This window comes from Microtus ochrogaster, chromosome 7 (genome assembly GCF_000317375.1).
Source record: "Microtus ochrogaster isolate Prairie Vole_2 chromosome 7, MicOch1.0, whole genome shotgun sequence".
Lineage (NCBI taxonomy): Eukaryota > Metazoa > Chordata > Mammalia > Rodentia > Cricetidae > Microtus > Microtus ochrogaster.
In genome coordinates this window covers 57,053,853-57,076,442 of record NC_022014.1, presented here as the reverse complement: position 1 = coordinate 57,076,442, position 22,590 = coordinate 57,053,853, and the positions used below count along the sequence as shown (strand labels likewise).

Sequence of the window (22,590 nt, the reverse complement as noted above, 5' to 3'; positions counted from 1 at the left end):
TCACAACCACATATGCACACAAGATCTTTTCAAAGTTGTAAACACTGGTCTTCCAATCAAAATATCAGCAGGGAGCGCTACTATACTGCAGCCACCGCCAACAATAATGATGACAACAACAATAGCAATAATAAGAAGAGGGTAAGCCGGGCGATGGTGGCGCACGCCTTTAATCCCAGCACTCAGGAGGCAGAGGCAGGCGGATCTCTGTGAGTTCGAGGCCAGCCTGGTCTACAAGAGCTAGTTCCAGGACAGGATCCAAAAACACATAGAAACCCTGTCTCGAAAAAACAAAAAAAAAAAAAAAAAAAAAACAAAAAACAAAAACAAACCCAAAAAACCAAAAACAAGAAGAGGGTAAAAGTCAAAACCCAGACCTCAGCCTTCTGTTTGCTCCAAGAGAAGTGGCCATGCGCACAGGCAAACCCTGTGATCAGGCTCCTGGGGAGATCATTAGGGATTCCAGGGGGCGACAAGGGACCTGAAAGTCTTCCTTATTGTTCACTGGGGTCACACAACCCCAAGTGGTAGCAGTACTGAGGTTTCTGGAGGCTGACTGGAGGGCGCCTGTCTAGGGCTGCTATGGCTACAGGTATTGCCAGAGGGGCCCACAGAGTTCTTGTCTATGCTTAAAGATGTGCTTATATTTTACGTGTACTTGTGAGTACTTGAATGTGTGTGTGTGTGCCACGGATACCTGGAGCTTTCAGAAGCTGGAAGAGGATGCTGGATCTCCTAGAGCAGGGTCCTCAACCTTCCTAATGCTGTGACCCTTTAATACAGTTCCTCATGCAGTGACCCCCATAAAACTATTTCATTGCTACTTCACAACTGTCGTTTTGCTACTGTTATGAATTGTAGTGTAAATATCTGATACGCAGGATGGTCTTCGGTGTTCCCTGTGAAAGGGCCGTTCAACTCCCCCAAAGGGGTCGTGACCCAGAGGTTGAGAACAATTGTCCTAGAACCAGAGTTACAAGTGGTTGTGAGCTGCATGATCTGGGCGCTGGGAGCTGAATCTGGGTCTTCTGCAGGAGCAGCAAATGCTTTTGAGCCTCTCTTTTTGCTTTTAATAGCGGCAGTGGGTGGGCTATGGGTAAGGACAGAAGCTGAAAACCTTCATTTGCCCCTAACAAGACCACAGGCAGGCACATCTTTCCTCATTCGGGAACAGGAGACCTATTGCCTAGGTGCCACAAGTGGAAATAGTGAAGTCAGGACTTAAGTTCCTGTCTTCCAGCTATGGGACTGTGGGAAAAAGATCCTCAGGTGGCCGTTTCTCCTGGATGCCAAGAGTGACCAATAGGTGGCGGCAGAGCCCTGCAGGAACAAAGGCTTGCGATTTCTTTAGGCAAGCAGCTGGGTCTACAGACCCCTCTCTATCAACTGACTCCTGCACCTTCATACCGCAGCCTGCAGCCGCCACAGCGGGAGGGTGGATTTAATGGAAACCTGGCTTGTGTCTAAGGCCAAGCTCTTCCCATCCCTCAAACAGGAGTGATGCTGTCCAGTGGTTCAGAATCAAATGGGACGAAGCCCCTGGCCGTGAATGGGTTGGTGGTGATTGCATGCACCCTGTGAGGGGTGTGTGCTCTGACTGGCAAAGCTGACTCATGCGTGGAGTTTTGAAGGGCAGGCCTTAAAAAACAAAAAACAAGACATCCCCCCCCCCCAAAACCTGAATATTCGGTTTCTCTTGGTAATCTACAGCCCTTTCCTCACAAGTGCCCAAGGGAGTTCCAGTTAGCTGCCCCTTCTCACAGGTCCCTGGCCCTGTGGGCAAGAGACTATGGCAGGTCTCCATACCAGAGGCCTGGCCTATTCTGGGGAAGGAAAGCCCTAGGTGGGCTTGCTGCATGCTTGCCCTGTGGCCTGCAGTAGAATCCTGACATACTTCTTTACGTCTCATGACTGCTAGGGACCTGAGCCGAATCAGGGATGGGCAGACGGGAGGCCCCAGAATCCACCTGCTCCAGGAGCAGAAAGTCTGCAGAGGCCCTGGCAGCTCACATTTCCTTGAGGCTTGTTCGTGGGGACCTTAGGGACAGAAATTTGTAGACTGCCAATTCCTCTGCTAGGCCAGCTTTGGTTTGGTTTCTTGGCTTTTATTCAAGGCTGACATAGCTTCCAGGTGGCGAGAAGTCACTGCAATGCCCCTGAGGAGCTGCTCCCTCAGCTCCTGTCACTCCACAGAGAACCAGTCGTGAACGACCGTCTCTGCCAGCACGGCATTCACAGAGGGCATCAAACGCCTCTTAGTGGTAAGTTAGGCTCCTTCCCCTGGGAGCCCTCGATTATCTTCCAAGTAGGAATAATTTACTCCTTCTTCAGAAGTGTCCCCACAGTATGTGAGGGAGCCTCCAGAGAGGCCTGTCACATTCTGCCTGTGTAGCCACTGTCTGTCAACATGTGTGCCTTCTTCTCTGTGTGGGGTATTTGACCTCACGTCCCCTACATTTGGTCCTGAAAACTGGTAAGTGTTTAGCAAGACAGTGAGTGAAAGATAATACCACAGGTTGGGCATTCCTATATCTAAAACACAAAAAGCAAAAGACTCCCAAAACATGAAAAACTTGAGCACTAACAAGATGTCAAAAGCGGAAAATTTCACACATGACCTCATGTGATATAGGTTTTTAATCTAAACATATATTATTAAGAATATTGTATCTTCTCTAAAATTGCCCTTAGACTATGTGGATGATATGCATATAACTATACATTAACTGCGCCATAAAACATTTTTAATTTGGGATTTCTAGAGCCTGCGGTCCCTTATGATTATGAACAGGACAGTGACACTCTGTCACCAGGGTTGGCATGAAAATTCAAGTCATCTGCTTGAACGCCCATCATTTGGTTCTTTCCAAGGGCATGCCATCTCCCTAGTGGACTTGATAAATGCATACAACTCCCTGGTGGCAGCTTTCGGAGGCAGCAATGCTTTCCTGCTTGGCACAGTGTTTCCAGAGGGCTCCTCACTCTGCACCGGAGCCCAGCTGCTTCTGGAGGCCTGTCTTTAACCTTCCGTCCTGAACAGTTCAGACCATAGCTCATCTGCCAAGTACTGTTTCACTCTTACCAACACCCTAGGAAACACCCATCAGTGCCATGGGAAGGCGGACAGGGAAGGAGAGGAGGGCCACTTCTTTTCCCTCTAAGTGATACCAAGCGCTTTCTCTCAGGCACATGGTTTGTCAGGCTGCCACTGGCCCTGTCTCCCTACTCTCTCTCTTTCCCACTTGGTCCAAGGTCACCAGTTTCAGAAACAAAGATGTTAGGAGACCCTGTATCTGCTGTGTCCTACTTTCTGAGGCTGGTCTTGTCTCGCTCCATCCTCCACTGTGTGTCTTCTGCTCTGGCTGGTGCCCCTGCCACTGTCTCTTGTTTTTGCCGCTGTCCCAAGCCAGTCCACCTACTTGTCTTCTCTGTACATAAACTTTTCTCCCTTCACCATCCAACTCAAATGGCTCCTCCAGGGACTTTTTACACATTCAATTCTGCTTCTGAAATTGCTGCATCAAGCTGGATGTGGTGTGCACCTTTAATCCCAGCACTCCGAGGCAGAGGCAGGCAGGTCTCTGGGAATTTGAGGCTAGTCTGGTCTCCACAGTGAGTTTCAGGCCAGCTGGGGTGATATAGCAGGCTCTTGTTACAAAAAAGTTTTTTTTTTTTATTCTTGAGAGCCACCTGAAAGATTCCTTAAACATAGATTTTATATCCATTACTTCTGGGGTAAGGATTGGAGATGAGTATTTCTGTGTTTTTAACCAGGTCACTAGGTGTTGCCACCTCAGGGACCACACTCTGCTTTGAGAGTCACTGTTGCCTCTTCCATTGCTCTCTGTCTTCCATCTCTGACTCCACAGTGTGTGTGTGTGTGTGTGTGTGTGTGTGTGTGTGTGTGTGAGAGAGAGAGAGAGAGAGAGAGAGAGAGAGAGAGAGAGAGAGGGAGAGAGGAGACTGAACTCAGTCAGGGTCTGTGTGTTCGATAACCACCCTTCTACTGAGCTATATCCTCCAACCAAAACTGTTGTTTATTTATTTATTTTTTTGAGGCAGGGTAGCCCTGGCTGTCCTGGAACTCAGTATGTAGACCAGACTGCCCCTGAACTCACAGAGACCCACACATGCTCTTTGGCCTCTGGAGCACTGGAGTTAAAGGCACTTGCTACCATGACCAGCTCACACCATGCTGGCTATAACAAGGGTTTTCAAATTGGGTGTGCTGGAGGAGAACCAGAAGCCGGCGTCTCCCAGCTCCTCAGGGCAGTTCCACCTCTGTGTATTAACAGTCTTAAGTTCAATGCAAAGTTTCAGCTGAAGAAAATATTTAGTTAACTGGAAAAGCTCTTAAGTCCGGGAGCATGGCCTCCTCTGTGCACAGGGATCCCAAGTTAGGCTCTTTCTGCTGTTGGTTTTATGAGACTCATGGGTAATTCAGACAGGCATTGAGAGGTCTAGTGGTTATTTAAAAATATGATAAAATATAACCAACTTTTGGTGCGGGATAATTGTCTGCATTCTGTCAATTATGTTTTAAATAAATGCTGATTGGCCAGGCAGGAAGTATAGGTGGGTCAACCAGACAGGAAGTAGAGGCGGGGCAATGAGAACAGGAGAATCCTAGGAAGGAGGAAGCCCATTTCTCACATTTCAGCCCAGACCACGGAGAAGCAAGATGTGAGCTACCCCGCTGAAAGGTACCGAGCCATGTGGCTAACATAGATAAGAATAATGGGTTAATATAAGCTACAAGAGCTAATAAGAAGACTGAGCTAATGGGCCAATTAGTTTTATAACTTATGGAGATCTCTGTGATTTTCTTTGGGGCTTGCCGGCTGTGGGGTATTGGGCAGGGCAGAAACCCCAACAAGCAGGCTCCTACATGTTACAAACTTTCAATTCTAATCAGTATTTGGTAGAGGTTTGAGTGTCCATTACCTGCAGTGATGGCAACCAAAAGTAGTTCTTCAGAGTTTGGGCTACTTGCACACAGCTTATAAATTGACTGTCCTCCATCTAAAATGCACACAGCTTATGAACTGACTACCCTCCATCTAAGATCTAACAAGGGAAAGCTTTTGAATATCATCAAGCTTCTGATTCTGGAGAATTATTTCAGATGACGTTGTTCACTTTGTTCTTCACGAAAGGGCAAAAAACATGAAGGTGAATGGGCATGTCTGTGTGAGATGTCACTTAGGTATGGCCGAGGGGCATGAGGAGGCTGAGTGTGGGCTGAAGGTGGCACACGGGGTGACCGCACAGCAGCCATGCAGAAAACAGGGGGTGCAGTCTGCAGCTAAGGCATCCTCCAAAGGTGTATGTGTGTGTGTTGCAGGCTTGGTCCAGAGTCTGTGGTGCTCCTGGGAGGTGGTGGAACCTTTAAGAAGTAGGGCCTATGTGAAAAGTCCTCTGCTCATTGAGGGGCACAGCCTGAAGGGAATCATGGGACTTTGGTCCCCTCTTCTCTCTGTGTGTTTCAACTGCCAGGAGGTGAGCAGTTTGCTCCAATACCTGCTTCTGCCATGATGGGAGAGTCGAAGTGGTGAAGCCAAATGACCACAGACTGAAATCTCTTAAAAGCCAAGAGAAACCTTCTCTCTTTATAAGTTGATCATCTCTGGTATTTTGTTACAGTTACAGGAAGCTGCCCAACTACAGGGTGACTGTTAAAAAGATTTCAAGTCTAGGAAACACTGTCTTTCAGAATGGTTTGAAAGTCACTTGAACACAGCCCCGTTCCCTGGGTGCTCCTGAATTTCCCCTTCTTGAATTGCATGCTAATCGCCCTGCTTTCTTTCTTAAACTAATAAAAGATTAGGATGACATTTTGAAAAGGGCACCTCATTAAGCAGCCTCATCTCCATTGGAGCACCTGGCTCCATGCACAGTAGCCAGCTGGCCATTTATCTTATGGTAATGAGGTGTCATCCCGCACACTGGCCTGCCTTCCGGTCCTGCTTCTGCCTCCAGCAGCCAGTTTCTCCCTCCCACCTGCCACTCTGTGAGCAGCGAGCGCATCTGTGTGGGACAGCGGCCTCAGAGTCACCCGGGGTCTACTCTGGAGGAACGCATCCTGGGGCTGGGCGTGGCGTCTTTTACCTGTACACGGTGGTTGGAGGGGCGCTCGGGCTGTCATACACCAGCCTCACATGGCCCTGGTACAGCTCCAGCGCCAAGGGGTCATTGTCTCCCTTGTAAAGGAGGATGCCGTTGTCCTTGTCAGTGGCCACCTGAGGAGAGCAACCAGGGTGTGTGAGTTAGGACCTACCCCAGTTCCAGCCTCTCCTGACCAACTCCCAGCACCCTCTTCAGGTGGTTGTCTCAGAGCCGAGACCAGATTGGAATTCTGATCCATATCTCTTTCCCCATCTTGCCTGTCTATTCCAGAAGGCGAGAGAGAGGTAAGCTTATATTGCCTATGCTAGCTGAGCAAACTGCTTCAACAAGTATACATTGACCATGGACTACGTGCCAAGACGTCAAAGTCACTGACCGCTCAAGGGTGCTCAACTCAAGTCCCTTATATAAAAGGGTATCTGTACTGAATCCATGCACGCCTCCCACGTGATTTCCACCCTCTCTAGATGCATGACAATACCAGACCCAGGGAAAATGCTATGGTAATAGCTGCAATGTATATGTAGTGGTTATGGTCACGCTCAACCTTTTGAGATTGTGATGTAACCTTATCATCTACAAATTCATGCTGGAGAACTGTGCAACAGACGTATATAAAAAGTTCACAAATAGCCAGGTGGTGGCGGCACACACCTTTAATCCCAGCACTTGGGAGGCAGAGGCAGGTAGAGCTCTGTGAGTTTGGGGCCAGTCTGGTCTACAGAGCAAGTTCCAGGACAGCCAGAACTCTGTTACACAGAAAAAAAAAATCTTGAAAAAAATCGCAAATAATAACATCTCATAATGTTTTAAATAAGTTTCCGATTTTCTCTGGCTCATATTCATAGCTGTCCTTAGTTACACATGACCTGAGGGCTGGACATTCTTGGCAGGGGCTAAGTGTGTGATACATGTTCAAGACAGTGGCAAATGTCTTTACAATGGTTTTGATCTGTGGCCGGTTGAGTGTGCAGGGATGGAAACCGGGGTGGCTATAACTGCACACCAGTAGGTCCCAACTCTAATCTGCCTTCCCTACTAGTGGTCTACAGGGTGATCCAACCTGCTGCCCCTTGAAGCTTGTCTCTCTGCATGGAACATCACATACTAACAGTTGTAAACAAAGGCTAAAGACCAGAGCTTAACTCAGTGTATCCCATGAAGCAGACAGCGATGTGTTCAGAGCCGTCTGGGGACGTTAACGATACCACTGTCTGGGCTTCACCCCTGAGCAAGGTAGCGTGAGTCTTTGTGGGCAAACCTAAGAGTTCCGCACAGGTGCTGCTGAGGCACCTGGGTGAAGACAGGCACCAGGAGAAGCCATACTGCTGGCCAGCTGGTGGCTGCCTGAGTCTCCATAGGCCTAGGCGTGGAGCACGTACATCTGATAGCTCATTTGGGTGTCTGGAGCACTGGAGGCTGTTCTGAGGAGTGAAGGAAGGAAGCAGGAGGGTGGGGGAAGTTAGAGCTCCCTATTTGTGTTAGCATGGACGCCAACGGTACAGTCCTGTCCACTGGACAGGCTCTGCAGGGAGAGTATCTTCTTTTGTATCCTTTAGGCCTGAGGTCTGGAGCAGACCCTGCTGTGTGTAGGGCTGCAGAGATCTGATCGGTGCTGAGTGAGTGTCTCACGTGGAAGCTCCAGATTAAACCTTGGTGAAGGTTACAGAGCTGGTGCGTGGCAGCACCCAGCAGTGTCTGGGCTACGATTTGGCCTATACTGTCCAGTTGCATCCCTGGGGCTAAGGTGTTGAAAAAACCACTTGACTCATTCTCTTTTCCATTGCCTGAATGTGTCCTGCTCCTGAGCCCCTAGGTCTTTGCAAAAGCAGCTCTCTCAGCCAGCTCCTCCCCTGCCTTTGTTCTTTACTGTCAGTCCAGCCCTTAGCCCTCTCCCCAGAATTTAGGGAAAGTGCCACATAAGCTCCAGAACCACTTAGCTCTTCCGGCCTGATTCCTCTCTATAGGCCAGGAGCATGTCCTCCTCTGTGCTCCCTTAGCTCCTGGCTTCTCTTTCTCAGTCATCCTGGTCCTCGCTGTCCAGCACAGGAGAGTTGCAGGCATGACTTTCAAAGAATGAACGAGGGGATAACAAGGAGCTGCTGCCGCTGTGAGATTCACCAGGAGGTTTCTTACAGACTGCTCTAGGCTGGCCCAGCCCCTGCAAAGCCAAGCCCTGTCTTTGATGTTCTGGGAGAAGGGGCAGGCTTGCTAGCAGATCTGGGAAACCCCAGCTTTACTCTGAGGGGTGCCACACTGGGGTCCTTCCAAGGATGGTAGATGGGAGGGAAAGAACATACCTGCAGGGAGATGTTGGCCTGCGGCCGGACCTTGGCAGAGGCCAGTTCCACATAGGAGTCCTTGCCTACGAAGTTCACAGTGATGAGCTTCTCGCACCTGGGCCCAGCGAAGCCCGGGGGACAGCGGCAAGTGGGCTCCTGCTGCACCACGATGCACTGCGCCCCGTTCTGACACTCATATTGGTCGCAGGGACTGGTCTGGAGCAGAACCATGGGTGGAGGATGCTCACAGAAGAGCCCACTGGAGAGGGGGCAGGGGAGAGAGGAGACAACCTTAGTTAAGGGGAGAGCTGAAGTGGGAAGTTCCATTTTTGCCTCTAGCTGGAGCAAGTTCTCTACGGTTCAGTTTCTCTCTCTTTTTTTTTTTTCTCAGAAGCTGAGTCAGTGCAGGCAAAATAGCCCAGCCCAGTGGGTAAAAGTGGTAGTTGCCAAGCCTGATGACGTGAGTTCAATTCCTGGGACCCACGGTAGAAGACAGAACTGATTGACACAGTTTGTCCTTTGAGAGCTATAAGCATTAACTCTTCTCCCCCTTTCCCTTCCATAACCCACTAAATAAACTCTATTCCCAAACTCTCTCTCTGCGTGGTGGCGTATCTGTCTCTCACCTGCTGTGGTCTCCTACCTCCCGACCCAACGAGCACTGAGGCCTTGGATGACCCGCCACTACCCTGCTGAGACCTCAGGTGACCCACTGTGGCCCCTTGTGGGACCTACCTCCCCCCATCTTTAAAAGAATAACAGTCTCTGCTTCCTAGTTTCCTGCAACCCCAAGATTAACCCTTCCAGTCCAGGTTGAGGGGGATCTGGAGCCCAGGCTGCTTTTTCTACATACTCCACAGACATCTAAGCACCTGATCAATGCCTCTTACTTGACATTTCTTCTAGCACCAGCTCCAGAGGTGGACCCCAAACACTCTACTGAATTACCGCATTTTTTTCATTGTCTTTTATCATTTGGTGCTAGGGACTGGACCTGGCCTCACATGTACGATGAACATTGAGCTACACCCTCAGCCCTCACGTCTTTTTCTGCCATTAAGATGCTACAAATGTTTTTGGTTTCCAGCCACCCCACAAGCTGGTTGGCATCATTGGTTAGGTAGCATCATGCATGTGTGAACGTGGACTCAAGTCTTAACTTCTACATGGAGTTGCCCTGGTTCGCTGCAGGGAGCCCTGAATCCCTGCCACCTTCTGCCAGGCTACCTTCCTTCTGAGGTGCTCCTCTGTCATACCTGAAGCCTTGGGGGCAGATGCATGAGTAGCCGTTGATCGCATCCACACACTGGGCTCCGTGGCGGCACTTGTGAGCTGTGCAGTCATCATTGTCTGTCTCACACAGCTTCCCACTGTAACCAGGGACACATTCACACCTGGAACACAGGTGGAGAGACGCTTGCTCAGGGTCTGCCAACTTGCCGGCAGGTGCTCTGGCGCCTCCCCTTGCCAAACCTCTCTCTCTCTGTGTTCTAGTTCCTGAAGGGTTCACCAGGTGACTCTGTTACTGGGTTCCACTCATGGTGCACTGGCCTTTGCTCTCAGAGTCAAGGTCTATCTGTTGCATGGAGTGGACACGTTTCGTTTTCAGAACTGGGCTGGGGACACGGGGGGGCATCACAACAGATCTGGGTCATATCTGGTTCCTTCTCCCTTAGTGTCAGACACCTGGCTGAGCACCTTCAAGGGGCATCTCATCAGATCCCCAGGGGCCTGCAGGGGAGGCCCTATCCAAAGCAGCGTTCAGAAAACACTCAAGCCACCTCCCCAAAGCCACATCGAGTGACAGCTACATTTACTGTGACAGATGCTATCTAGGTGTCCTGGCCGCTCATGGTGGCCTCTCTATCTTGCAGGTTCTCTCAAAGCCACTGCTCCTTGATAAGCTCTACTACTCTGGAGTGCAGTGAACACTGACTGTCACAGTGTTGTGACGGTGCAGTACAGAGATGAGGACCAAGGATGAAGGCTATGATGGCATTTGTACCACCCTTGCCTTTGTTTCACGGCTTGTTCAGACAGGCCAACTGGTCCAGCCTTCCCCAGAGAGCAGAGGGTCCACAGCCCTACCATAATTCTCTAGAACCCAAACTAAGCCTGTATGTAGCCAGACCAGAGGGTCATTTGTTTTAGGTCACACAAAACCAAAATCCCTGCCTAGAAACAGACCTGAGAGTACCTAGGCCTAAGGCAGCCCTACAAACATACATCAAAACAGTGTTCACTTGTCTCTCTCCCTCTTGAAAGGCCTGTGTAGCAGTTCAATTCTTCTGGGCAGAGTAAAAAATCAAAATGCCATCTCTCCAAGGCAAAGGAGAGGTGGCACAGGCAGGGAGTGCAGGGCAAACAAGAGCTCTGAATTCTTAGCTTGCACCCTCAGGACCTGACGAGACAGAGAGATGACAGAGAACAGAGAACAGAGAACAGAGACAGAGAGAGAGAGAGAGAGAGAGAGAGAGAGAGAGAGAGAGAGAGAGAGAGGCTTTTTCTCCTCCCTGCCTTTCTACACTCCTTCCCCTTAGGAAGAGAAACAGTGGGGCAGAATCCCAGCATCACACCAGAGCTAGGTAAGTGGATGACTAGGGAGGATTCTGAAGGTGCATGGTGGCCCTGTAGAAACGGTTCCAGAATCTGAAGCCTGCTGGGCGGACCTGTGTGTGTTCAGATCTAGTGAATTTTACTAGTATCCGATCGGTTCCCCTTTAATGGACTTCACTGGCAAATCCAAAATGTGGAACCTAGTGCTGCATCAGAGCATATTTTAGGGACCTGGTCTGCCAAAATGTTTTTCTTTCTCTTTCTTTCTTTCTTTCTTTCTTTCTTTCTTTCTTTCTTTCTTTCTTTCTTTCCTTTCTTTCTCTCTTTCCTTCCTTCCTTCTTTATCTTTCTTCTTCCTTCCTTTCTCTCTCTCTCTCTCTCTCTCTCTCTCTCTCTCTCTCCCTCTCCCTCTCTCCTTCTTTCCTTTTCCTTCCTCCCTCCCTCAGGCTTTTTAAAAAATTTTTTTTAACATTTTTTTAAAAAGATAAGGTCTTGTGACAAAGCCAGGTTGGCTTCAAACTCCCTCGGCTGACCTCAAACTCTTGACACTTACATACGGGTCTCTAAGTCCTGGTGTTAAAGTATCTGCCATCAGGGCTAGAGAGATGGTTCACCAGTTAAGAACACTTGTTGCTCTTACAGAGGTCTCAAGTTCAGTTCCCAGAACCCACATCAGGCAGCTCACGAACACCTGTAACTATCATTCCAGTAGGATCCGACACCCTCTTCTGGCCTCTGCAAAAATTTGCACACACATGTATATACACATATACAAAATAAAAAAAAAAAGTCACGGGGGTGGGGAGACCTAGAGGGATGCTTCATTGGTTAAGAGCACTTGCTGCTTTTGCAGAGCATTCAGGTTTGGTTCTTGGCACCCACATGGAAATTCTCAACAGTCTACACCTCTGCTCTCAGGGTATCTGATGCTTCCTTCCGGCCTTCTTAGGCCCCAGGCACTGATTGCTAGCTTATCCTGTACACAAGAAATAAAAATAAATCTTTAAAAAAAGTCTGCCACCAAAACTGGCTCAGCCAGTTTTCTAAAGAAACAAAAAGTCTGATGCATTGAGATTCTGCTTCAGTGCTTTAGCTGCTGGTAAATCTGGGCCTGGAGGAGAGCTGGAAGAGGGTGGGAAGGACAAGATGATCAAGGCACAAGGACGTGCATGAGCATGAGGGTGTCAAAATGAAGCCCATTATTTTGTAAACTAGCTAAAAAAGAGTAAAACCAAAACCAAACCCCAGCCTTGGCAGGCATTTGAGTTTCGTTACTTGGATGCCAAAGAGCCCCAGAGAGCAGCTGAAACGAACAGGCCCTCTGCAAGGCTCAAAAACATCTCGTCAACATTTAACAGGATAAAAATCAACCTTTAAAACATGAAGTTCAAGGCAACCGATGAGTAGGGAAGCTACTTCCACTTCTAAAGTCAGTGGTGGAGGCCTGGAGGCTAGAGTATCTACAGACTTCTGTTGGCATGGCCTTCTTAGACGTTAATGAACAAAGAAAACACTTAAGGATTTTGCCATTAAAAAAAAAAAAAGCACTGGGCAGTGGTGGTGTACAACTTTAAGCCCAGAACTTGGGAGGCAGAGGTGAGAGGATCTGTGAGTTTGAGGTGTAGGCACTACATTCCGAACACTTTTCCAGGAGGTACGGGTTTGAGCACCTCGCTCTGTTCGTCACAGCAGGGACTACATAATCCTTCTCAGATTGCAGAAGCAGCAGGTGGTGGTGCCACTTCAACTCCTTTTGTTTTCAAACATTTTGCTGTATCTTCCATGTTGATAATGCGATCTAGTGACCGTGGACCAAGGACACCTGGAGTATCTGGGTCTAGCTGAGAAGTCAGACGGACCTGGGTTGATGTGCAGCCCCTCTTCTCTCTTAGCTCCTAGGCAGCTGGGTCTGTGTCACTGGGTTTGGGCTGTGGGGGCCCCAGTTTTTCACTACTGAAAGCATGAGGGGGTTCATGAAACCAGGTACAGCATGGAGTTTTCAGTGTACACGAGTCAATGGGATCTTTGCTATTTTCAGGGTCTCTGGGCAGATCTGCCTGACATTGAGATCTCATGAAAGTGTCTCTAAAGATAAGCGAAGGCCGTCCCAAGCACATCACCCTCTCTCAGTAATGTCATGCTAGGCTGCTGTGGGATAGCAAATGTTTGATGATGGCAGGGGAGGAGACATAATAATAAAATGCCTCATTGGGAGAATGGATTATTGTTTAAATGCATTTGAATATAAAAACTACCATTACCGTGTTGGTTTATATAGACTTTCTGAGACACTGTCTCCTAGGAGACATGACAGAAATAAAGGAAAGCTTGGCTAGTGTCTTTTTTCCTGTATTGTCCCAGACTCAAGGGCCCGTGGTTATAGCAGAGGGTGAGGTTTTCAGAACAAACATCAGAGGCTCATGAAAATTCTATGGCAGCTCTAACTCTCGGTGTCCACACCCACCCCTGACCAGTTTCCATGGCCTGGTATGTTCTTTCAAAGTCCATGCCCTCTAAGTCTGCTGTCTGTCCACTAGACCTTGGATGATACTCTTCTCCTCATTCGGTGTGACTGAGGGCTTGTCACTACTCACTCCCCTCCCTGGCACCCCCACAGCCCTTCGTCTGACAGTCTGGGCATCTCTGCTTTGGGACCAAGCGTGAATTTGGCATGATTCCTATCTCCAGGTTGCACTTCACAGAGTTCTGTCCACTTGCAGAACACAGCCTTGTATTTAGGAAACAGAGGCTCTCAGCTGATGTTGGCTTCTGGGGTTGGGAGGAGTCTGGGGGTTGCCCTCAGGTGACCCGCCGCTCCTGAAACTCCTTCCTAGCATATGTCAGAGGGGCATAAGCAGCTGGGTGGATTAGCTCAGGGTGGCATACAGAGCAACGGTGCCTTCCTTTATCTTGGCAAATCCAGAGGCCTCACACCTCTTCCAATAGCCCTGGAGATGAACAACAGGCCCAGGGTTTTGCAACAGAAAAGGATAATAGAGATCTGAGGAGGTGGGTCGGGGGTAAAAGGCTTGCTGTGCAAGCCTGAGAACCCAGGTTCAGACCCCCCAGACCTCCCACTAAAGCCAGTCGCGGCACTGCAAACTTCAGGCTTAGAAAGTGATCCTCCTTTAATATTCCACAACAACCTGTGGCCTAAACACATGCCATGGTGGTGAGAGCACCCACTCACATGTATCAGACAGACAGACAGACAGACAGACAGACAGACAGACACACACACACACACACAGAAAGGAAAACAAGACACCATATGGGAAGATACACTCAGATTCAAGCACTGGGTGGTCTTCTCTGTCTGCCTCTTCCTAACTCCACAAATTCCTCATGGGGACCCCTAGTTGGCTCTGCCAGTGGAGATGGAGAATATTCCGCCAACAGCAGTAACTGTTGGACCTAGTCAGAACTCCTGGTTCCACCACCTCCCTCCCACAGGAGTAGTCTAGCAAACTTTCCGTGGCCACGGGGAAGCAGGACCATGAAGGTGACCCGCCACAAGGGCTACACATTGGGCAGGTGAGCAGACACCTTTCAGATGGTGCATCAACCTTTGATGGTTCCTTCTGTGAATGGTCCGTCCTGTTCAGCTCCGGGAAGGAGAGAGACACTAAGAGAGGAGAAGGAAAAGGGAAGGGGAGAGGAAGAGGGAACATATCCATCTCTTTATCTGTTTCTATCAGAAGAATCCAGAAAGGAAAAAACTATGAAAGATAAAGGCAACTTGTGGAAATATGACCAGGCCTGGGTCAGATAGACATGCATATGAGTACAGTGGGGAGGAAGATGGGGTGACAGGCTGTGCAGCAGGGGGAGACAGACCCTACCTGACTCAGAACCTCAAACCCCAGCATTGGAGCCAGACTCTTCAGGGCTCCGTGCCAGGACATGAGGCCTGCCGGACTTACCTGAATCCTTTGTCCAGGGAGATACACTTGGCCTCGTGTTGACAGAGGTTCAGCTCAGGCACACAGTAGTCGATCACCTCATCACACAGCTCCCCTGGAGATCACGGGGAAGAGAAATTAGGTGTCTGGGAGGAATCTGGCGGTCACCAAGGCCACAAGGTCCCACTTTTCACAGTCGAGACCATAGGTCATGGATACCAGAAGTCCTACATTCTTCTCTTGGTAATATCATCTCTACTGGACTCCTGATTCAGTTTCCCTGACTCAGAAACAAAGGAAAAGGAAAAGAAAAAAGACACCATATGGGAAGACACACTCAGGTACCCGAGTGACAGTGAGGAGGTCCCTGGGGTCTCTCCTGGACACTCAGCACCGTCTGGCTGATTTTCTTGACATTTCTGGAGCCGTTGCAGCTGAAGCCACAGGCCAGACCCTGGCCTAGGCCTATGCTTATGCATATTGATATTTTTCCTATTTGTCATCTATTTATTGGGTATCTTCTACATGCGAGGCACGGTACCAGGTGCTGGGAACATGACACTGGCGAGTTTTACCCTCTCCCACTGTTTAGTGAGAATAGTCTGCCAACAGGCAGGCAGTTACCACCCACAGGTGTGAACGCCATCATGACAGTGAACCTCAGACACAAAGACGGGGACCCACAGCCTTGTTCAGGAGGCCGGGGGAAGCTTCCTGGAAAAAATGAACCAGGCATGTGATAGCTGCTACAGTCAAGAAAGCCAGTTGAATGTTTCAGAGAAAAAAATGAAGGAGATTGTAGTTCTGATCTCTGGATATAGTACCTTTGAAGTTCACAGCGCTGCAAAATGCCAAATGTATCCTAAGCAACCAGAGATGGTGAGCGTGGATAAATCTGATAAGCCTGCATCACCTGAAAAATCTGTGTTAGGAATGTAGTTATAGGGAGAGGAGGAAGGACTGCATCACAGAGCAGTGCATGAGTTTAAAGCCAGGATTTTTGTTTTTATTAAAATTTTTATTTGTTTTTATTTTTATTCAGGTGTTTTGCCTGGACTATATGTCTGTGATGACATGCATACCTGGTACCTGCGGAGGCCAGTAGAGGGCATCAGATCCCACAGGACTGGCATTAGAGACAGTGGTGAGCCCCCATGTGGGTGCTGGGATTTGAACCCAAGTCCTCTGAAGGATCAGCCAAAAGCCTAGGAAAAGATGATCTAAGACAGAAAAACTGCTAACCTTGGAAGCTCTTTTCAGAAGGCCAGGGGTTTGGGGTCAGGAGCAAATAGGAGACTAACAGGGACAGGAAGTATGAAAGTGGTTGGCCAGTGATGGCGTGAGATACCACCTCAGAGACTGAGCCCCACCCTGCCCTGAGCTAGACCTGAACTGTACCACTCATATCTGCCCAGGAAGAGGCCTCCTCCCCGTCCTGGTGCTCTGCAGAGACTCGGGGCCATAGACACATGTCTGGGTAGGATGTGGACGCTTCTTACGTCAGAGACGCCACATTGCTCCTGTGGTGGTCTGAAAGAAAATAGCTCCCAAAGGGAGTGGCGCTATTTGGAGGTGTGGCCTTGTTGGAAGAAGTGTCACTGTGAGGGTGGGCTTTGAGGTCTCTTTGCCTCAAGCTCCCCTCAGTGTGACAGTCAGTTCACTTTCTGTTGCCTTCTGACCAAGATGTGGCCAGTACCATGTCTGTCGACACTCCAGCAAGCTAACGGCCATGAGGATAATTGACTGGACCTCTGAACTGTAAGGCCCCACCTCAGTTAAATGTTTCCTTTATCATAATGTCTCTTCACAGTAGTAGCAAACCCTAAGACGGCTCCCCCTCAGGTGTAAGCTGCCACACACCTGCAGTAGCCTGGTCACTTGCAGATCAGGAAGGGCTGCCCTGGGCAGAGGGCTCACCTCAGCTCCCTGCCTCCATGCCCATCTGCTTGCTGGGATTTTTTTCCCCCCGAGACAGGAAAAAAAAAAGCTCTGTGTAGCTTTAGAGCCTGTCATGGAACTAGCTCTGTAGATCAGGTTAGCCTTGAACTCAGATATCTGCCTGCCTCAGCCTCCCAAGTGCTGGGATTAAAGGCATGTGCCACTACCGCCTGGCATGCTGGGATTTTTTTTTAAAGTCCATCTCTGCTACAGAGCCAATTTGAGCCTCTCTACTTACCCCTTAGCTGCTGGCATCATGATTGTATTTTGGCACTGAGCATAGCAAAGGTTTGATGTTGCACAGGGCTCTCTCTTAGGTAGGCAGAAGCCCTGAGCCATGCCATAGACTTAATATCAGCATTCTGCATATAGTGCATACAGTAAGTGCCCCCAATAATGGTTGCCTGTTGCCAATACCAATTCTTGGTTATCACCACGCTCTCAGCAGAGGGTGAGAGGAAGGGCATATGGACGTTCCCCTGCACATGCTCCCAGTACAAGGCCTTGTCTGCACCAGGAAGCTTGGAGCGAGTAGAGTGGATGGTCTTTCCCAATGGTCTTGGTTATAGGTTCAAAGTTATCCTTGGGAATCCCTGGCTCTTGAGCTGAAGGCTTGACAGTTAAGTCTTAGGAGGAGCAAAGGGAGTTTCTGTGCTCCTACCTCTGCAGGCACGACAACCTGGACACCCTTTCCCCCCTGCTCTGCTTCACAGAGCAGCTGGGCTCCATGGACGAGCACAAGGGAGCCCCCAATAGTACCATCACATTTTCCCTTTGTCTTAGGTTTGCATTTCCAAGTGACATTCCTTAGAGCACAACATGTCTAGGTCTGTAATGGTGCTGCGGGTGGCGTAAGAAGTCTTGGGGATCAAATACACTGGGAAGAGACACACACAGCACCCCTTAAAGCAGGATGTTCACAACGCCACCACGTTTCTTAGAGTCACAGCTCCAAGGAGAAGGCTATTCTTACATGTAGTGTTTTTCAGATTTTATAATTATTACTGTTTTCTAAAACCACGGAGTTAAATTCTGTGGGTTCATTTTTCAAAGAATTCATGGATGCGTAGTCTGGGATATGTCGCTTCAGCTTGACTTCAGCACAAAGAAGTCTGTTTGCATCAGTTGGTGACATTTTGCTTCCCAAGCAAAAGGAGTATTTAAATATCCTCATGAGGGCTTGTGGATGTAGGAAACAGAGGTGTTGGGTTTTGGTGGTGGGTGGGTGGGAAGACATTCCAGAGGAACCCTTCCCATGGGAGCCTTCTGTGTATCCGCCAGCCGGGTAAGTTCTCCGCTGTGGTCTCACAACCCTCCTGCCCCCGACTTTTCCTCCCACGCAAGCTCATGTTTCTCTGCCTGACCTTAAGCCACTTCTGAGAAGGAACTAGGTTTTGCTCAGTTTTGCATTCCCAGCTCCAAGAAGAGCGCGTGGGGGGCCAGATTTCCAGAACTAAACAAAGGCCCAACTGTGACCACACCTCTCTGCCCAGCCTCAAACATGCGGGGTTCCCAAAGGAAGGGGTGGCCATAAGCGCCGCACAGGCAGGTGGGAGAGCCTCAGGAGTATGTTCCAAAATGGCAGGAGCAGCAGAGGGACAAACAACAGAGGCGGGTGGGGCCTCTGTCTCCCTCCTCCTTCCAGGATATCACTAAGAAAACCGTGTTCTCTTAGTGACATCCTCAGCCCCGCCCCACCCCACGAACACACCGGCATGAGCGTGTCTCCCTTGACGGTTACCTGTGTAATTAGGTGGGCACACGCACGCGTAGTTGTTGATCCCGTCCACACAGGTGGCATTGTTTTCACAGTCATTGTCCTCACAGTCATCCGGGTTGATCTCACACCGTTGTCCCTCAAAGCCCAGCGGGCAGGAGCAGCTTTAGGGACGTGTGTGCAGAAAGGACGGGATTCCATGGTCAGGGAAGTGGGTAGGGTTGAGAGGAAGGCAGGAAGGGCAGGGGGCAGAAAACACAATCATCAGGTCTCTCTGCTGGCTGGAGGTCTCAGACAGCACAGTGGACCCTGAGGCCTTGGAGACCCCGACTAGGAAGACACTTAGGAACCTGCCAGGTCCTTTTGTCTAGCTACTCATTTCCAGGCAGTGTTCTGGTCCCCTACCTTGCTTTATACCAGCAAAGCCCCTCCACCTCGCCACAGCTGGAAGTGGTTTCCTGGAGATGGCTTAAGTTCCCTACAGCTGTATTTGAATCCTCCTTTCCGTTGGCTTCTCTGTGGAGTGGACAGGGAGGAGAGGAAAAGCACTCCCCATAATGTTTCATCCTAAGGCAAACTTTCCATATCGAGGGGTAAATTGGGCATCTTGGTCAAGGTCACGGCTCTGCAGCTAGGCCTGCAGGGAACGCATTCTGGCCTGGCACTTTCCAGATGTCTGACCTTGTGTATTGATAAGACCTCATGATATTATATATGCAACTGAAACAAGTGGAAGGGGAGACAACTGATGTAGGAGGGTCTTTATCTATCTGTTGCTTTCATTAGTTAATTAATAAAGAAAACTGCTTAGCCTGATAGGTCAGAACATAGGTAGGTGGGGAAGACAGAACAGAATGCTGGGAGAAAGAAAGCAGAGTCAGGAAGACACCACGAGCTCCGGCCTAAGATGGGTTGTAGGCTAGAATCTTTCTCGGTAAGCCACCATCTCGTGGTGCTACACAGATTATAAGAAATGGGTTAATCAAGATGTGAGAATTAGCCGATAAGAGGCCAGAACTAACTGGTCAGTCAGTGTTTAAAAGAATACAGTTTCCGTGTTATTATTTCCAGGCTAAGCTAGCTGTGCGGGATGAAAAGCAGGCCTGCTCGCCTCCTCACTACAGACAACACAGAGAAGGCACTCAGTATACTTAGCTCTAGACAAAACCCACCAGAACCACCTCCCCTACTGATATGTCTGCCCTGTCCCACCACCCCAGCCTCTGAGGAGCTGGAGTGGGAGGACTCCTCTCTTGCCAAGACCAAGGACCCTTTGTGAGCGCATCTCAAAGGACACCAATCGGCAGGTGCGCTTCTTTCATCCGCCTCTGCTGCAGAACATCTGTTTGAGATTTCCTCCCCGCCCCATCCCTGCCAAACCCTGCTCACAGGAGTGGGCATGTGAGGTTAAATGAGAACACATCAAGCCTGGGCAGCAGCGAAGAAGCCACAGGATAGGAAGCGTGGAGAGGTGGGTGGGAGCTAGTGTCTGATGAAGGGTTCCCTTTTTTTCAGGGCCTAAGTTCGGGTCAAGGAGCTGTGGTCATCCCCGGAAGTGGCTCAGGCTTTAGACCTGAAGTCCAGGCCTCTATTCCGAGACTGCTCTGATTTTGGATATAGATGAAAAAAAGTAAACTAAACTAAGAGAAAACAAATTTCATGGCCCCAGAATCCTACTTTATCCATCTCCTTACAACCTGAAAACCGTATCACCTTTTCTGCAAAAGTCCAAGGACGTTTGAGGGTTGAGCTAATGAATAACAGAGCAAAATGATCCTTATTCCCCTTCCTGTTATAGACCCAGGGTATCATGAAAAGGGCCAGTTCTTTACATTCACACAGGGGCAGGTACTCCACGATCCTAAACAAGCAGTAACTGTTATTCGTAGATGTTGCTAACAGTTGGAGGGAGGGTGCAGGCACATCAAAGTCTCTCCCGTCCTTATCAGGTACCTTGAAGGGCTTCTTCAAGCTGAAGCTTTTTACACAGCGGATTGTGACCCCCGTATGGGCTCCTATAACTGAACGTAGGGATTGTGAAAATTCTGGCAACAGCAAAAGGTTCCTGAACGAACACGGTCCAAAATTTAATTAAAAATCAAATGCATAATGAATCCCAGGTGTTTGTGGCAGCGCTGGCTGGTGCCACCTCACGTGACATCTCTGCAGCTTTGCTTCTGAGCATCCGCGTGCACTCTGCCCTGCGCATGCTGTCAAGCCATGGTGCTGCAAACACCTCTGCTCAGACGGGGAGACTCCTGTGTGCAAGGAACTGCAGTGTTTTAACTGCACACATGCAGTCTGAGTGCAGAAAATGTGGCTATTAATGCGATTTTAAAACTGAAATAGTAAGGATTTAAAAAAATATTTCCCTATCACCACCCCTCATCAATTTGGTGTATCTCTGGATTGGATTGGATTAGAATGTCAAAGCCCATGGCTCAGGGCGGGGGGGTCACAGGCTTAAGGTGGGAACCTTTTTACTAAGTGGACATGTCTTGAAATGCCTCCGGATACTGATGTCTAGACCCCTAGATTAGAACGACTAGCAAACTTGGGTGGTCAAAGTGCCGAGGATAAGGGATAGTTGAGTATTCAGCCCCAAATAGGACATTGACATCAACTGTCCCTGACGCTCATCAGGGAACATCAAGGAAAGGGAGGTGGAAAGAATAGAAGAGCAGGAGGAAGGCAGGAAGTGTTGCTGTGAAACTGTCCTTCCGGGATGACAGAGCTCCCGGACTCCCAGCGGTTCCACAGTTACCCGCACATGATCTGCACAAGAGCAGGCCGGTCATCGTCCCAGCATGGGTGGGAGAGGATACAGTCCTACCTGTCCTACCTGAGGAGCTATGGGCGACTGATGGCTGCAGGGAGGAGGGTCATTTTTTCTGGGGTATGGCTGTTGGTAGGCTGCCCAGGCCCTGGTGGATGGCCCCACACCCATGCACAGGCAGGTGGTACTAACTGGGCCAAGCGGGATTTGAAGGTAGGAAGGCAGAGGTATTAGCAGAGATCTGGGCAGAGTGGGAGAGGGTTATTTGGGTTGGCTGTGATCAAGAGACATTGTACACACATACAAAACTGTCAAGGAAAGAATAATACTCTAAAAATGCCACTGGAGTTGCTGCCGAACGTCATAAAAAGTTGTTAAATGGATTTTGGCTTGGGTTGAGTATAGAATTTCCAACAAATTTCTGAAATAGCCCTAACTATATTGAACATTGAAGGTGCTCTATGTCCTACAATTCAAAATGTTTAGCCAACATTTAATCTTATCAGTATACAAATTTGCCCTTGCCTTTAATAAATAGTAAATATATTTTAATAGATATTTAATAATATAATTATTAATAATATATAATATACACCCCAAGGAATTGTTTAAAAATAAATTTAAAATTTTTTATATCCTGGGTATAAAAGTATATAACTTTTTCATAGAATTTACATTAAAAATATTTTATGTGTATGGCTGGTTTACTTGTATGTATGTTTGTGCATCATGTGAATGCAGTACCCAGAGACACCTGAAGAGGGTGTTGGACCACTGAAACTGGAGTTGCAGACTGTTGTGAGCTACCCTAAGAGTGCTGGGGATCAAGCCTAGATCCTCTGCAAGAGTAGCCAGTGTGCATAATCACTGAACCATCTCTCTAGCCTTGACTGTTCATATACTTTTATAGCTAGGGTTGAATAAAAATATTCAGGGCAAAAAGGGGTCATAAGTGGAAATAATTTGAGAGGCCCTGGCCAGGGCAACTCCAGGAGCAGTTAGCTAGCTAGCAGTGAGACTTTGTTCAGATTTTGAGGTCTCGTTTTCCTTTTGGTTCTTCTGTATGGTTAACCCTGTGGTCTTTTATCTGTCTGTCTGTCTGTCTATCTATCCGTCCATCCATCCATCCATCCATCCATCCATCCATCCATCCATCCATCCATCCATCCATCTATCCATCCATCCATCCATCCATCTCTACATCTCTATCATCTATCTATCTATCTATCTATCTATCTATCTATCTATCTATCTATCTATCTATCTATCTATCTATCTACCTACCTACCTACC

The 22,590-nt window shown here is 48.8% G+C and overlaps 1 protein-coding gene across 1 annotated transcript in view; it reads right to left on the bottom strand.

Moving 5' to 3' along the window:
• The window catches only part of Slit3 (slit guidance ligand 3), a 597,086-nt gene that overhangs the window by 10,770 nt on the left and 563,726 nt on the right, over window positions 1-22,590 (bottom strand). Inside the window, exons 28-32 of the mRNA XM_013347495.2 lie at window positions 18,546-18,685; window positions 14,888-14,981; window positions 9,665-9,802; window positions 8,427-8,667; window positions 6,109-6,239 (exon numbers count right to left, since the gene is read on the bottom strand). Coding sequence (XP_013202949.2) covers window positions 6,109-6,239; window positions 8,427-8,667; window positions 9,665-9,802; window positions 14,888-14,981; window positions 18,546-18,685 — 744 coding nt within the window. The remainder of the gene's footprint in view (window positions 1-6,108; window positions 6,240-8,426; window positions 8,668-9,664; window positions 9,803-14,887; window positions 14,982-18,545; window positions 18,686-22,590) is intronic.